Here is a 16617-nt window from a genome sequence, read left to right on the forward strand (position 1 = left end):
TATATTTTGCTTATGAAGCCCTGGAAGATGGTGGTTTCCATGACAACAGCTAATGGGTTTCAAAATTAACAAGAATTTTTTTCCAACTGTAAAAAATTGCTTCACCAGAAACTTAAATGCAAACAAATAGGGGGGAGGTTGAAGAAAAGGGTTGTCATCAGAAGAAGCTATCATGTATAAATAGTTTTTTTTACTTTTTACAACGCACATAAAGACAGATTTATATTTAACAGGAACAAGCTTGTAAAGGATCTTGAGATAGACAGTTTTGAATAACTCAGTGATGCTCTACTGTTCTACAGGCTGTGCAATCTTCCGAAAGAGAAGAGCTTGGACGTGGACTCCATCACCGGGTTCCTATGTGATCTGCACCAAGTCAATTTAACGACAGTGATTTTTTTAGAGACTCCAGACGTCATCTTTCCTTATTTCACTTGTTTAGACGTGCCAAAGTAAATTGTATGGAGTGAAGGACGAGTGTGGCGAGAACAAAATCCTAAATAGCACGGAGAAGAAAGGAGGAGGGAATTTGTGCAGAATTTTTGTTGGATTAGACCTTTCAATGTGTTAACATGTAGAGAGGGAGTCTCAATGAAACTCCAGTTTAACTGTGGGTAAAGATCAATGGAACAACCAAAGCAAGGTGAGCCCAAAGTAAACTTTTTTTTCTTACTTTGAGGTGTTTTTGTTTTGTTGGAAACTTGTACTCACTCGCCTCCGTCAATTAGAAGACTTACCCTTGAATTATTCATTTCCACAAAATGACAAAGTCGATATAATTCAACATTTGTGCATATAGACATCTTAACATACACACAGCAGGAAGACTATTCAGTCCACTTGCACAATGGCAGGCAGCCTCAGTCAAGTGCATAATTAGTTGAATTAGATTAAATAACCAATTATGAGACTAAAACAGTAAATAAGCCTGCAGGGATTCCATCGAATGCTTGAGAATAGAATTAGAGTGGAATTAGTTTATTGACAGGCTGAATGACAGTGTGGTCAGACACACAACTCTATTCTCGTCACAGAGAGAGTGCTAGCTGTCGTCAAGGGATGAAACGGATTAAGTGTGGAAGTGTTGGAAATAAACTTAAACAGACAGAACGCAAGGTTAAAAATACATTGCACATGTTGACGTGGATCGGTTTTGGCAGCTCGAGTGAAGACCTCAGCCTTTGGCAGACTGTGTTCATCGTCACATGATGTTGCCCCTTTATGTACTTTAATGTACATGTGGGGGCTGTGATGCGTGACGGTCTCATGACATAAGGACACAGACACATACCTTTGCTGGCGTTCTCCACATGTTCCAGCTCGTCCGGAAAACCCAAGATCTCTGGATGACTCTCTTCACACTTCTCAGCCAGGAAGTGAAGAAGTGTTGTATTGTGACCGATGGATTTAGTGTCCCGCAGCTAAATACAAAAAGAGGAAATAATTGAGCGACCCAATTCTTTATGGTATAAATAATCATCACTCAGTTAATGATCTGAACTACACATTTGATAGAAAATATCTGGCTTACTGAAGCCACATAGACAAACAGTACTTATAACATCCGAATAAAAGTTAAAATGAATCGATACAAAGCAGCAGACATTAAATTAACAGGTTAGAATATCCTATGATATGATGATTTAAAGTCCATGTGATAATATCCAAAAATACTTGGGGATTTGGCCAAATACTCTCTCCTGATTTCCTCAATAAAAAAAAAAAAAAAAAAAAATGTGTTTTGCTTTTAACTAGTATAATATTTATACAATCATGAGAAAAACTATGAAAAACTATAAAAAAGTCTGAATTAAAACTATTTAACAAAGGTTTTACTCTGAACTAGATTCATATCAATATTGGGTTAGGACCTGATGTTGAACAGGAGACAGATCTTGGAGGAGGCAAAATAAAAACTCTTAGAGTTGTATGAAAACAGAATTATAGAGTAACATTACTTTGAATTAATTTCCTTTATATGTGATCAAACGTTATACCTAACTAAACTGAATGTATAACAACATCCCTCTACTTGATGGCAATAACCACGGTCGCAAACAGATTCAAGAAGCAAGTACAGCGAGTGCAGTCCCTGGCCACCAAGATAATAAGGGACTGCATGTAAGAGGTACTACAATCAACTGGAAGGAAACAGAGTACATGAGACGGACATAAAATGGAACTGCATTGTGATGATACTAATTTAACATACTTCCACAGCCAATTACGTATGGCTCAACAAATAGAAACTCTCATATACGTTACGCACGTTACAATGATACCACTCTAATGAGAAAAGAAGAAGAGCGAGTCAGAAAAGTTTGAATGTCAGTAGTGTACTGTGTTTGCCGAGTATGTGCACAGACGTGTGTGTGTGTGTGTGTGTCTGTTTGTGTGTCTGTGTGTGCGCACATCAGTGCATAGGAAACTTGTTTCATATTCATTCCCCACCGTGATTGCCATGCTGTTCGAATGGCATGCTGGGAAAGCTAATTAGCACAACCCACCTCTGTGTACTCATACTGATAATATCTGTGCTGTAAACAGCCTGCAGTTGGACATGCCCACACCTGTGCACATGCAAACACGTGTGTATGCGCTCGCTCACAGACACACACACACACACACACACACAAACACTGAAGCATTAGTGAACAGAAACAATTACTGAAAGTCGGAGGCATATGATACACCAACACAAACACACAAACTTTCATTAGATGAGGATCAATCATTTGCTCATGTTGGGTAATCACATTTTAATTTCATGGATTTTAAATTCTAATTTGTCTATTGTTATACCCCAGACTGTCATTACCAAACGAAAAAATGTGCCAGTATGTTGAATTCATCTGCAAACTAATATTAGTCAAATGTAATTAAGAGAGGGTGAACTGTGAGAAAGAGAAACATAAGACATTGTGAATGTGAACAAACAATTATTATAAATATTTTTAGCTCGCAATATATTTATTGCTTCACAGATACAACGTGTTAATGGTTTCGAAAAGTAACTCGGACGTGAACTAATCAGCAATGTGTGCAAACTGGGAACAGTGGCTATAAGTGAAGAAACCCTGTGGCTTCAGGTAATAAGGTAACCGCTCAAATTACCTGATGAAACTGGATTGACACTTTGTGAGATGACCATGGCCAAGTATTCATATTCACCAATTCATCAACAGCCCCCTGAAATATCTTTATCCACATCTCAAACTTTTAATTGAGGGTTAGGGTTATAAATCGAAATAATAATGACTTATCAATCTGAATTTTGTTTATAAAAAAAGGATGGGACTTCATTTAATAATGTTTTACTAAAAATAAAGTTGTGGAAACTGAGCTTTAAAGATTTTTAAAATTTATATTAGTATTATTGTTTGCAACTCAGCTGCTCAATAAAAACAAATGCATTTTCTCTCTGGTAGAAATCAAAATTAATGGACTGTGGAAATTATTGTTTTTTAAAATATATTAAATAATAATAACACACAATCTGGACATATGTGTCTCAAGGGCTGGTTTTGTTCAATACTGTAAACACAGTTAAAACCTCCAGAGGAGATATCATATCACGAGACTGTAAACAAATGCTGTATAGAAATTGCTTTGTTATATATATGAAACACATATTTTTATGTTGACATGGTCACTACAAGGATCTTTGTTTGTTTATGGGAGATGAAGATTTACAGTATTTGAAAGGAGAAAGGTGGTTTTAGTGGAGGATCATATTCAGTTGAGGGCCTCTGTGAGGGCAAGGGGAATCCTTCATAAAGCCTCGGGGCAGTGATGTTATTTTCACAATGTTTTACATCAGGAATTCCAATCAATGCAGCTTTAGGGCATCGTGAGAACTGGACCAGTATCTCTGCACAGGTTGTATTGAGCCGTTCGGTGTGAAAGTCCCGGCCATTTCTAATCCTTGACCATCACTTGTCCTAGACATTCAAAAGTTTATGCTGAAAAACTAAAAGTGAGGGAGGATTTTACCGTCTGAATCCTTAAGCTTTGATCGAGTCTCCTTAAACAGCTACAGCTACAATCCTTTTTCATCTCAAATCCTTTTTATTTAAAACTGACCACATATAATACTTTTTCACAGCAGCCATTAGTTTTAAAAGTCGGTGTTGTGAGTCTGAAGCCAGTCCTTTGAACAAATGTGTCCATTTAAATGAAATGTAGAAACATTGCTTCATTACCGTGTTGCTGACAGCGAATTCTTGGCAGTTATATCATTCAATCTTTCATAACATGCATTGCCTTGAGGTGGTATTATTCCAAATCCCAAACCAGTTACTACAATATATTGCGACACATTGAGCATTTAGAGCGGCAAGGTAGTTACATTACAAGCCAACAATTGTCAATTTACATTTCTATTTAGAAAATAAAAAAAAACTCAATTTGCCTATTCAATGTAACTTGTACAGACGGACCTGAAGCACACAACGGACACACTATATACATGCACATACAATATAATTACTATACTGTCTAAGAAGAGGGCACGGGTCCTTTAAATATGCTTGAATAAATAATAATTTGTTAAGAAAATACATACACAAGGCCACTGGTGTGAGAAAAAGGAACAGAGCGATGCTAATTCATCCCAATTACAAACGTATGGGCTGAGGGCATTAACTGTATAGTGGTTAATTGTCCCAGTAATCTCAGCAGCAGTTATATTACACAAGGTCACACAGATGCTGGGTAGAAGAGTCACACAGCTCAAGTGACTTTGACACAGCCGAGTCAGTTAAACTTCAATTGGACACAACTCAATGTCACGTGTTCTCAATTTATTACGTTGAGCCAATGCAAGTGGGTTTTCCTCGAGTATGGTAGGGTTGAATCCCAGGAGAAATAATGTTTCATAGTTTTGGAGCTGCAGAAGGTTGAATGTTTTTATCAAATTCCTTACTCATTATGTCTTTAATCTACTGAAGTCTGCTTTTATAGTGTCTTCCTTTAGCGCACCCTTTTGGGAAAAAAAAAAGAAATAAACGACATATCTGAAAAATAACGTATACTTTTTTTAAATTTAAAAGTCACCATCATGTTTGCTAAAATCTCTATCAGACGAATGACTCGAAATCACCACAGTTCTAGTAAAAGCCTGAGTGGGTGTTTGGCTGAAAGAATAGATTTGATGAAGACAGCTCCCAGGAGATGTGTGTGTGTGTGTGTGTGTGTGTGTGTGTGTGTGTGTGTGTGTGTGTGTGTGTGTGTGTGTGTGTGTGTGTGTGTGTGGGTGTGTGTGTGTGTGTGTGTGTGGGTGTGTGTGTGCAGGACAAGGGGCTACAGTGGAGGGCTGAAGGTGAAGCAGGGTCAGCCCGTGCCCTTCCCCTCGCAGCTCTTCCCCACCACCAGCCTGCTCCTCCCTGATGAGACCATTAGGTACCCGCGACCTGCCACCCAGGGGGCCATTTACTTGATTGACTAAAGTGAGAAAAGAGACTTTTTTTTTCTTGTCCATCAATAACGGCCCAATCAGCCCCCTGAGGCGTTACCAGGCTCCACACTGACACTCCACACTGATTCAGGCAGCTCGCAGGAATACCGAAGGCACACTGGATTCACAATGCAGTGCCTTCAATACAATACATGGCAATTACCATAGGGCTCCCCATATGGAAAAAAAGCCCACGTTGATTGTTGAAGGGTTTTATATTTTATATTTTTCTACTTTTAACAGCACTGCTTCAAAAGAGGCTTAGAATAAAGAAGTCGAAAAAGGGGTTTCAAGTTTTCCAACACTGTCTGCTTACAAGATGGATGATGCAACTTATTCTACTTGTTAATTCCCACTGCTTGATTGGCAACCACAGGCAGCGCCGGGAGGAGGCTTCCCCCGGCTTCAGCATCCCCACGAGTCCTGGAAACACTCTGCTCAATAAACATCCTCATCAGTTTTATCACCCATTAGATAAGATATCGAAAAGCTTTGCCTGTTCTACAGAACCGTGTGGTGCCGAAGTCGCTTTAAAGGGACAATACAACAAAAGTGAACTTTCGGGCTGTCATTTATATTGTTCTTTTTGTTCTCAGTTTGGGAGATATGACGATGTTGCTGGATTTTATCCTCCAAGTAGAAAACATTAGGCTGTTGAACATTTAGGAACATTTGGTTGATGGTGTATTCATTTATGAACGAGGATTTTTATTTTTGTTCCCCAGAGAAAAGGAGGAACAAAATCCTCAGAGAACCTTCAAAAATCTGAATTTTTTAAAATATGTTAATACACTTTAAACTTTTTAATTGAAATTTGTTTGAAAACTTTGATAAATTAAATAATAATCTGTATACAAATGGAAAGTAAGAGATTGATGCACTGCTGTCTAATAAATGTGATAGCTAAGAAGAATGAGCCCAAATGTGTTGACTTTGCAGAAAATTTTCATTTGTATTATTTCACACTCATGTTTATGCACACATTTTTCAATTATTTAGGCTCGTTTCGCTCATATTTTAAATTTAAATTTGTTCAAATCTGAAGTGTTGCACTTTTCCTTCCCAAACACAATCCATCCACCGGACAGTGTCTGGCATATCAAGATGCTGATTAAGTCAGCGTCTGCAGAACTGAATGTCCATCATTCAACTCTCAGCTGTGGAAGAAGATGCTGGCAGCTCGGTGAACTGTCCGCATGCAGCCATGTGTCACCTCGACCCCACAGGATTCATACCAGATACTGAGCTGCAAAAATAGACTCTCAAGCTGTTCAGTAGTTTGTTCATATACTTCACATCAAAACTATCTCCATGTTTTGTCAGTAGTTTTGTTCAATTAATGCTGAATAAACTATTCTGTTTCTGATTTGCATTAGGATTTCGGCAGGTGTAGCTGTAAAAATCTAGCATGTTATTTTTATATTCAAATAAAATAAATTATGTGTTTTAAAATCTTAACTTTAACAACTTGTTGACTAACCCTTGCTTTGTCTGCAGTGGGACTAACACTCTCCAAACTTAAGGAATCTTCACACGGCACGGTCATGTTTATTTAAGTTAAAGTAGCTTCACACATTTGAACAACATACTTTTCATATGTGTGGTTTCGGACTTGCTGGTGTGTTACCTTGCAGAGGAAATTGACGTTGAACCCAAACGTCTGAGCGTTCCTTGAGCCGGCGTTCATGTAATTGCCGACCAGCAACACCAGCTCCAGGAGTTTGTGGAAGCTCTCGCTCTTCTTCACCTCCTCGCAGGCAAACGTCACGTTCATGATATCCGGTCGGATGTTGTTCACCTGCTCCTCGAACGTCAGCTTGAATAGAATGCCGTTGAGACGCGGCCGGAGGAGCTTCACCGAACTCATCTAGAGAGATCAGGAAAAAAGAATAATAATTAGTTGTTGGTGGTGTTGAAATTCTATAGTTCTAGCAACCAACAAGTGCAACTGCAACTGTCAGTAACCATCTTTAAAAAACAGATATAATTTAGGAGAGAAACTAAAGCCTAAACAAGTCTTTTATGGCACTACCTTGAAATCCATGTCAATTCCCCAGTGTAAATACGGCTGTAACAAGTTTTAATGACGTGAAAATCCACCACCTCTATATCAAGTGGGATTAACCTGTTTCCTGACGTTCACATAGACAAAGGAAGCAGCCATTAAACAGATTTGTCATAAATAAATAATTTTACAGCCCCAATCAATACTTGTGGAAAAGGCTTGGGCGGGGGGGGGATTCACTGAAGCCCGGGAAAAAAAGGAGGGAAATGAAAATGGGAGGGAATTAAAACAAATAGGGCGAAGCAGCAGCCACAGACAAACTCTACAGATCGCTGCATAATCCGCTGCTCGAAGGCAACTTCTGATCCAGCCCATAATGTTTCATTACCGCTGAAATGTATTCCTGTGTATGAGCAAGTAGTGTGCGTAACAATACCCCCCCACACCAACATTCCCACCCACTTCAATTCATTGCATGCACACACACATACACACAGACTCCTCCCTCCCCCCCCCTCACTCAAATTGCTTTGTATACAATAAGGAGAAAATCATGATGAAAGCGAGCGCGCTGATGACAGCTCAGGCAGAGAAAAGCTTGAACATGGCTTATTTCCCGAGGGAACGTAATAGCTCTGCATTGAGGAGCTACTTCATCAGTCGTGAGTTATATGGTCACAGCGTTGGTGGGATCATGAGTGAAACTGCCGCCACCTGCTTCATCACATCCCCTAAAAGACACAGGCAGCGTGTAACAAGTAAAGAGAATAACATCTGTGATCCCTGAACCTCACTGTGTAATGTATCTCTGTGATCTGAAAGATAACACTTTTAAACCTTTTGTTTTCTCAGTAGGCTGACACAGAGCATATAAAAAACGTATATGTGGTTAAATCTAATACATATACCCAAAATCCTTTACATACACAATCACAGCTGTAGTTACCTGCTAATACTTAAACATATCTTGAGGTGAAAACTTCTTCTGATGACGGAAAACAAAGGCGATTATGTCCCTGACTCTAAGTTAACAGTGTGGCACATGAGGCAATATATTATTTATCCTACCACCGCACACGTTGGGATTTATTATTGTCAATCAACGCCAGGATTAGGCTACACTATCGAGACAGCTGACTACAGCAGCCTTCTTTTCAAAGAACTTTGTTACAAACAGGATTCACCGCCTCAGGGTATGATTTTTTATTGCGGGAAAAGATTGACATTGGATGTCAAAAGATGGCACTCACTGAGTTCCTGATACTGAATCCTAATCAAAAATGATTGACCTTCTCTTTGCCTGCCTTAAAAGTACTTCCTTTTTAATCACAGCCTCTGTCATTTGGAACTTGCTTTATATCTTCTTTTTCTGTTTTTCTTTTCATTAGAAATGCTCTTTGCACTGTTCGCGACATTGTAATTAAATATATCTGCAGCTCTTGGTGATGCATCCCCTCAGAATTGTGAGACATGTGTGGATTTCATGGTCAAACCTAAAACCACTGTCCAGCCACAGGAAATTATACTCACCACAATGCTGAACTGCTCCGACTCCACCAGCTCTTCATATTCACTCTTTAGTTCCGCTAGTGCACTCAGCTCCTTCTGCTCTGGCAGGTTCTTTATCAGGTTCTACAAGTGGGACAGAGGGAACACACACACACACACACACACACACACACAGAGAGAGAAAGAGAGAAAGAGTGCTACTGTTAATGCAAATCAAATTTTTTTGTCCACGTCAGGATAAAAATCACCTCATGGACGAGGATGACAGGGTATCTTTCACAGGAGAAGGAGAGAAGAGGCCATTTAAGCAAAGTGCAAAGCTGCTGAGTGTGTTCCTGTTCTACTTACCTGGTTGGCTAAGAGTTTGAATTATATATACTTAAAAAAATAATCACACAGTACGACCATTCCAACAGCCCTAGATATGTGCCCTTTGATGGACTTTTTTTCTAGAGCCATTGCAGAAGAGACAGGGTTCAAGTCCTGCTGCACAGGGGTTCGCTAGCAGAGTGAGCAGATAAGGTCACATAATCACTGTTGGCTCTTTGCTGTGACAGTAGTGGCCCTTAGCCAATTACTGAACATGTCGGGGATCTTCAGATAATTGACCTTCTACTGCATAATCCACAGCACCTTGCAGCCGCCTTAGAAATACAGGCAACTGGTTTGCCATTACTTTCTTCTGTTAAGTTGCCCTTATGGAAACAGTGGAAAAGAGTTGCTGGTGATGTTGGTGAGGTTGGAGATTAGGACTGAGAAGAGGAAGACAATGCTGTTTTTCTGAAAATGTTAATTGTTTGTGTTAAGGTCAGCTTAGTTAATAAACTTTAACGCATTGACTTTCCCCCTCTTTTTCTCCGAGGAGAAGAAGAAGAGTTGCCCTTTCCAGGTCTTCACAAAGCTTCCTTCATCATTAGTTCCTGAATGTATCCAGCGGGAGCAGACTGGGGAAGGGGCTCACGGGCAGATGGAAGTCAGACATGGAAAACAGAGCAGACACAGCTACGAGGCCACGGGTCCGACTGACCACTTCATAGACCTCGGCAGTCGTCGCTGGCACCGCAGCCATCGTCTACTGCCCGCTAATGATGACATCTCTGTCCTTCCCTCAGGGAACTCAGCAATACAAAAACCAAGCCAAAACGCAGGGCTAGCATTCCTGCTTAGGAGGAAGCCATTATATCAAATGTTACTTGCTTTTTCAGAGGTCCCAATTAGGGTCTGCAGCAAGCAGTGGTGCCCCGGTAATGAAGGCCTTTGATCACATCAGCAAAAGCAGAAAAGATGGTTGATGATATCAAATAAATAAATAAATACAACTATTTGTGTAATTGGAATTGTGTATTTGAGCTCGATGATGACGGGACATACGTTTCTATTTTTCTGCCTTTTGGACGAGAGCAATGGAGTGGACATTTTGGTTGAGATCATCTTGGCGTGGTATAGAAAAGAAGGAGCAGTGTCGTCGGTAGAGTCTTCACAACAGATTCACTGTTGGTGAATGTGTCTATTTAAAGATAGACATCACACCTATACCTCCTCCAAATGCAAAAAAAATGAAGCCAAATTCGTCAGCACACAGACACTGCCACCTTGCACTGGTGACAGAAGGGGGGAGCAGAGCAGCCGTTTGGAGGTGCGTCTGATACCATCAGTCATTAGTCACTCTAATTAAAACCACACTTATCTGAAACACGAACATCTGAACACATGTCAGTGTGATGACAACTACCTCAAATGACAGATGTATGTATTAATTTAAACAGTATGTATTTTGACATGTCCCATCTGCTAACATGGAGTAGTTGTTGTTCAGGAGCCATACTGTACTGCAGCCATGAGGAGGTGATTGTCTGTTCTTCAGTAAATGTGTGTTTTTAATAATGGTCAGTGATTTTTTTGTCATTTGAAATCCATTGGGATACAGTTTACAAGCATTCAAACACGCCTTCATTTTCGAGTGGACTTGCTTCCATGAAGGAGGTGAAATTATTCTCAAACATTTCAAACATGCCACAGTACAACTGAAGAAACGCAAGAAAGACAAGGCGCTCGAGAATCCAATCCACCTTGCGCTTGTCATTTCATTCGTCTGTCATCTAGTTAATTATCAGAAACCCCACGGAGCACAATTGACACAAAGGCAGCACCATATGTGAAGCAATGTGGGAGACTGGGTGAGGATGCTGGGCCAGACTCCGCACCACAGGCCACCAGACACACACAGCAGTCTGGGAGAGATTACTGGAAGTATGCTAGCAACACTACACATTCGTTTACAGCCTTGAGCGAAGATGAAGGCACTACGTATCAGCAAACGTGCCAAGATCAGCAATCTACAGACAAAATGGCAAACGGCAACAGCAGAATTTGGATGTGGAGGTTAAAACCCTATAAACACTTTTTTATGTAGTATTTCCTTGTCAAACATAAAATTAGACTCCGGGCTAAGGGAGGGAAAACAATGAATATATTTGATACCTTGTAAATGTCAAGTATATGTCTGCTGACATTTTTCTTATGATGAATTGTTGAGATTTGATCAGGAAATGAGGCTATTTCACTGCCCTGCTTGTGTCTTATTTCAGATTCAATGATGTGGCCGACTATATTCTCTGAATCAGTCTCTGGCCATGAAAGTAGGAAATATCTTCAGCACCGGTTCGGAACATGTCCCTCAACATCTTTTTGTTCCGTCTTTCTTGTCACGTATCATTAGGAAACATACAATATAAAAGATTCCAGTCAAAATGTGTAACTGTCTACATGGATTTCTTTTCAGAAGGAAGTCCTTCAGTACGTGGTTGTTTTTTCCAGCTTGCTCAGAAATGCTCTCAGACTGCGAGCAGCAGTTATGACTTTCATTGGTAGATTTATTGTTCCTCTGCTGACTCTGTCACAGTTTCAAAAGCTTTGCACATCACCAGTCGTGTATATTTTTATGTATATTTTTTATCTGACTCTCAAAAATCGACGTTGTGATCTTGGATGTGTGTTCCTCCCAAGTTCAGTTTGACAAATCTGAATCATTTAAAATCCGTAAGGTGTAGTGAAAATCAAAGAACACAATCAGAATCAAAGAAAAATGAATTTCTGTCAGTGTGAAATTAAGTGAATAGGGCAGGACATTGTGGGGTTAATATTCTACTCTGAAACTGATTAGGATCAGGATATCATTCCACAAAATACTAAATATACGTATTAGAGATTTACAGTAAGTGGATTTATTAAATGACTCATAAAACCTCACAACACTGTTACTGACCTTCTCTTCCCCTAACATTCAGTCAAAACTGTATTTTATTTTTTTTTGGTTTGGTAAATATTGACAAAACAGTTCCTGTGCTGCTGCCCTCACTGAAAGGTCTGCACTTGAGGAGCGGAAGCAGCTGGGAGGGTAAAGAAGAGTGTTAAAGTAATGAGATACAGGTTACGGTTCACTAAACATTTGTAGAGGATGACAGTATCTTCAGGGCTTTCACTTCCACACTTTGATCTCTGCTGCTGTCAACTAGCTTCCAGTGAATCAACTTCACAGTTTCCAGGCATCTGCGAACCCACGGCAGGCTGAAAGGGGGGTATTAGGCATCAACTTAACCATAGAGTTTACAGGGATGCACACGCGTACAAACATAAGGCGCTGGCGACGGTGTACATGTTTCTTTTTTTCTTTGTTCGTCCTCTTTGGCTCAATTTCCACTAGCACCTTTTAAAATACACATGAGAGGATGGAGAAGTACGTTCTGAAGAGAAATGACCGAGAAACCTTAGAATTCCGTTTTGAGACAAGTGAATTGATGAAGCTGATGAAGCAGTGAAGTCCCTGCTGGGTGAAGAAGAGACGCCTGTGTCGTGTGAGGCTCACAACAAAGACACAAGAGGAGCCATGTCTGTCACGGGCGGGATGTGATTTTCTCCTCAGTTTTGGGAGAAAGAGAAATTCAGTATTCCCTCCTCCCTACCGTGACACCTTAGCTAGCTCCCTACCTGGTTCAAGGCAAATCAGTGAACACTTCAGTTTGAATCGATAATAAAAATAATACAGCGGCTCACAATATTCTACCAGGCTTATTTCTCCAATCAACACTTGACAGTTTCAAAAAAGACCTTATGTGTAATTTCACACGGTTTTTTCTTTTCTCTCAAAACTATGCTGAGGAGTCAAGACAGGAAAAATAAGGATCTTTACACAATAGGGTTGTGGGTGTAGACGGTATCTATCTCAAACAAAAGGTTACAACAACTGCAAACTGAATACCTGGAAAAAAAAACGGCTATAGAGTTGTTTTTGTTTACACCAAAAGGGACAGTTTTGACAGACAGGGCCAAGTAAAGTGCAGTGTGGTGCCTTGAATTTATATTTTCAGTTTAGACAGTTTGAAATAACAACATTTAAGAAAACCACATTTGTTTTATTTGAACTCATATGTAATTTACTTGTGATTCAATGTCGCATATGAGATGTATTTTTCATGCAAGGTTTTCCATATTAGATCACTAAGGCCAATGGTAACTTGAGTAATTTACTCAAGAGAAAAAAAAAACTGCAAATCTTGTCTCAAAGGTAAAACATGTTAAACAATGAACATGCAGTCGAGCAGGCTGCTGTAGTCTCAGAGAATCTGCACCCTGCCAAACCACACAAACCCCTCAAATCCCACCAAGAGCAAAGCCACAGTGACAGACTGACAGGCAACAAACTGCGTGTGACAGATTCTTAAATCGCATTAAACTAAATGAGAAATGCAGTTTGAAAGAAAGACAAACACAGCAAGAGAGAGGGAGGGGGAGAGGGAGAGAGGGAGAGATAGAGGAGGGGAGAGATTAATTTCAGTGTTGGGGCTGGAAAACCTGACAGACTAAGTGTGACATTGAATTTGTCTTTTTGAGAGAAATATGGAGCCTTTTTTTTAACGCGCACACCTGAGCACTTGCATTCACCATGAAAGGTGTGAAGCAAGATTAAAAGGGAAATTAACAAGGCGTAGAGAGGGTTCATATTGAGAAAGAAAAGAGATAAGCACAGACACAGGAAATTTAAGAGAGAGAGACAACAGGTGATAAACAAAATGTTTCTGAAAGCCTGGTCCGCTCACACCTGAATCTGTTATGAACCCCAAGTACTTACAAATACATCTGATCATTAAACTTGTAAGATATAACTACTATATGTACAACTCTGCTAAAGGAGAAACTGTTGAATGATGGAAAGAAAGACGACACTGCATCAAAGCTATATCCTATTACAGGTGGTATATGACAGGTTTATGTAAAAGGATTATAGACATGGATTTACGTCCATTTCTGTTCATAGTGTATAAAGTGTGGACTTTGTATGATTTTAATAAAATATATCATGATATATTATTTTGTCGTAGTTCACATGTGAATCTTTGAGTTCTGGCCTTAAATGTGTGTTGTGAGTTCCTACTGCCCTTCACCTTTGACCACCACATTCTAATTCTATCATTCAGAGTGAAAATTTGTGCCAAATTTGGGGAAATTGCCTCAAGGCGTCCCGGAGATGCTGCGTTCAAGAGGCAAAACAAAAATTTAAAAAACATGTTTTCCTTGACCTTAGACCTCGGAATTCTACTCAGGTCATCCCTGAATGTCAGAGAACTTGTTGGGCCAGATGTAATGGAACTTCCCTCTGGGTAGCTCTGAGAAACAGTGTTGCACAGAGACCTTCACCTTTGACCGAAGTCTTAACAGTTCAACTTTTAGTCCAAGTTACCTCATTTAAAGAGATTCCCTGACAGTGATTTTACCGTAATGTGTGTAAAAGAGGAGGACAGACCTATGGAAGAAAGGACAACCTGAAAACATAAAGCTGGCGTCTTAAGCTGTCACAGGTGTGGAGGCATAAAAAGAGGGGAGCTGGCAGTAATACTAGTTTATTTGTTTGTGGAGTCTCCTGTCTGAGAGTGTCTCTGTGAGTGATGTCCTGTCTGTCCCAGAAACAAAGACACTACATTTCAGGGTGAGAAGAGAAAACTAATCTCTACTGTGTTAAGCAAGTACAGCACCCAGTGAGGACAAGCTACATGGAGTCCATCTGATCTAAATTTAACTTGTGCATGTGACCGTGACTGTTTGTGTTTTTTATCAATATTCAACCTGAGGACACGGTGCCCGGCCTGGACCCTGTGGCTAGAGATCAGCAGCATGGTGATGATCAGTGAAAAGTACATCTAGTACCTTAGGTCCTGGCCATCAATTTCTCAAGCACATTTGATATTGCACCAGGCCTGTTTTCTCTTCACCCTGCCTTTACTTTGTTTATTCACCACTTTTCTGTCTTATTTTCTCAGCCCTCCCAAATCAGCATAATGTATTTCACATCTTATTGGTAAATTAGCATTTGATGCAGAAGAGAGTCATGTGCTGTGTGCCAAAATAAACCACAATTAAGCCCAAGGGGGACCCCCGGTTCTCCTGCTTGAGCTCTAATCCAACAGACTCAATGCAAAGCCATAGTTATCGCCTTGCCCCACATGTGCACTTTTACACCATGCAAATGATGCCCAGCAATATGCCACGGCGCCACAATCACCTGTTGTGCGGCAGAGAACAAAGGCTGCCATGGGCACCGGCAGACCGTGCAGCCAATGGGATACCGCGTGTAATGATGGGCCCATGCATATGGATGAGCATGGTCGTGATCTGGGTGATTGACAAGACGGATAAACAATAATAACAAGCGAGGCTAGTTTGAAAGACTCCTGCGAGACCTGCAGGAGAGGTGGTTGCCATGGCGAGGTGATGAGAGGTAGTGCAGATCCGAACACTGATAAACCTGGTGTTTACCGAGAGTAGACTCAGTCGGTGTGTATTTCACTGCAATATACAGCACATTCCTGGAGTATTGGCTCCATCAAATGTATTTTTTTTAAGTTGCAACCTTAAATTAAAAAATATATATTTTTCTCCCGAATCCACTTACACTCAGTGGTGCATAATGAGTGGTCTAACACGACAATATCTCCATAAACATATTATAAATTGACTTTGCACATCAACAGATGCTGGGACACTACTTCCTGTTTGAATGCAATACTTTTGCAGCATTGCATCATTTTAACTTACCACACATTTACATGATGTATCAGAAAGTATACAAATCGGTTTAATATATGTAGCATCCTTATTCAGCTTGTTCTGAATAATTAAAATGATAACGTTTCTCTGCTGTTTATAGAAAACCTCTAATATTTCATTGAACAAGTGCTAAAAACATTGTGCACACATCTACTCAGACATGCTGACTTTGGATACTGGAGATACTGGACACTTCCCTGCACTTCTTTGCTATTCTTACTGGTGCATTTACACAAAACATAGAACAATACAAATTACAAATGGATAGCGGCAGAGCAGGGTAAGTCATTAGCCTTTCCGTTTGAAAAGTAGATGGGCTAATATAAAAAACATTGGCAGACATTAAACATTGAGAGGCCACTCTGATATTCCGCAAAAACAAGCCCCCAGGGCCGTATCATCTGCTGACGAGAGTTAGTTTACCACACACACCAAAAACTGGGTGTGTGTGTTAAACATTTAGTGATGATTCTCTCATTTCTTGCAGCTAGATCACACGACATGTCCTGGTTACTGGTGCCGCTGTGGAGCAGGCTACTGAACACTT

At 40.1% G+C, this 16617-nt stretch overlaps 1 protein-coding gene across 3 annotated transcripts in view; it reads right to left on the reverse strand.

Moving 5' to 3' along the window:
* diaph2 (diaphanous-related formin 2) overlaps window positions 1-16617 on the reverse strand; it is a 344506-nt gene that overhangs the window by 125363 nt on the left and 202526 nt on the right. For all 3 annotated transcript variants that reach the window (XM_061079060.1, XM_061079061.1, XM_061079059.1), the window contains 3 exons: window positions 8991-9092; window positions 7083-7322; window positions 1292-1421 (listed from right to left, as the gene is read on the reverse strand). In XM_061079060.1, coding sequence (XP_060935043.1) covers window positions 1292-1421; window positions 7083-7322; window positions 8991-9092 — 472 coding nt within the window. The remainder of the gene's footprint in view (window positions 1-1291; window positions 1422-7082; window positions 7323-8990; window positions 9093-16617) is intronic.

Source organism: Limanda limanda, chromosome 10, assembly GCF_963576545.1.
Source record: "Limanda limanda chromosome 10, fLimLim1.1, whole genome shotgun sequence".
NCBI classification, from domain to species: domain Eukaryota; kingdom Metazoa; phylum Chordata; class Actinopteri; order Pleuronectiformes; family Pleuronectidae; genus Limanda; species Limanda limanda.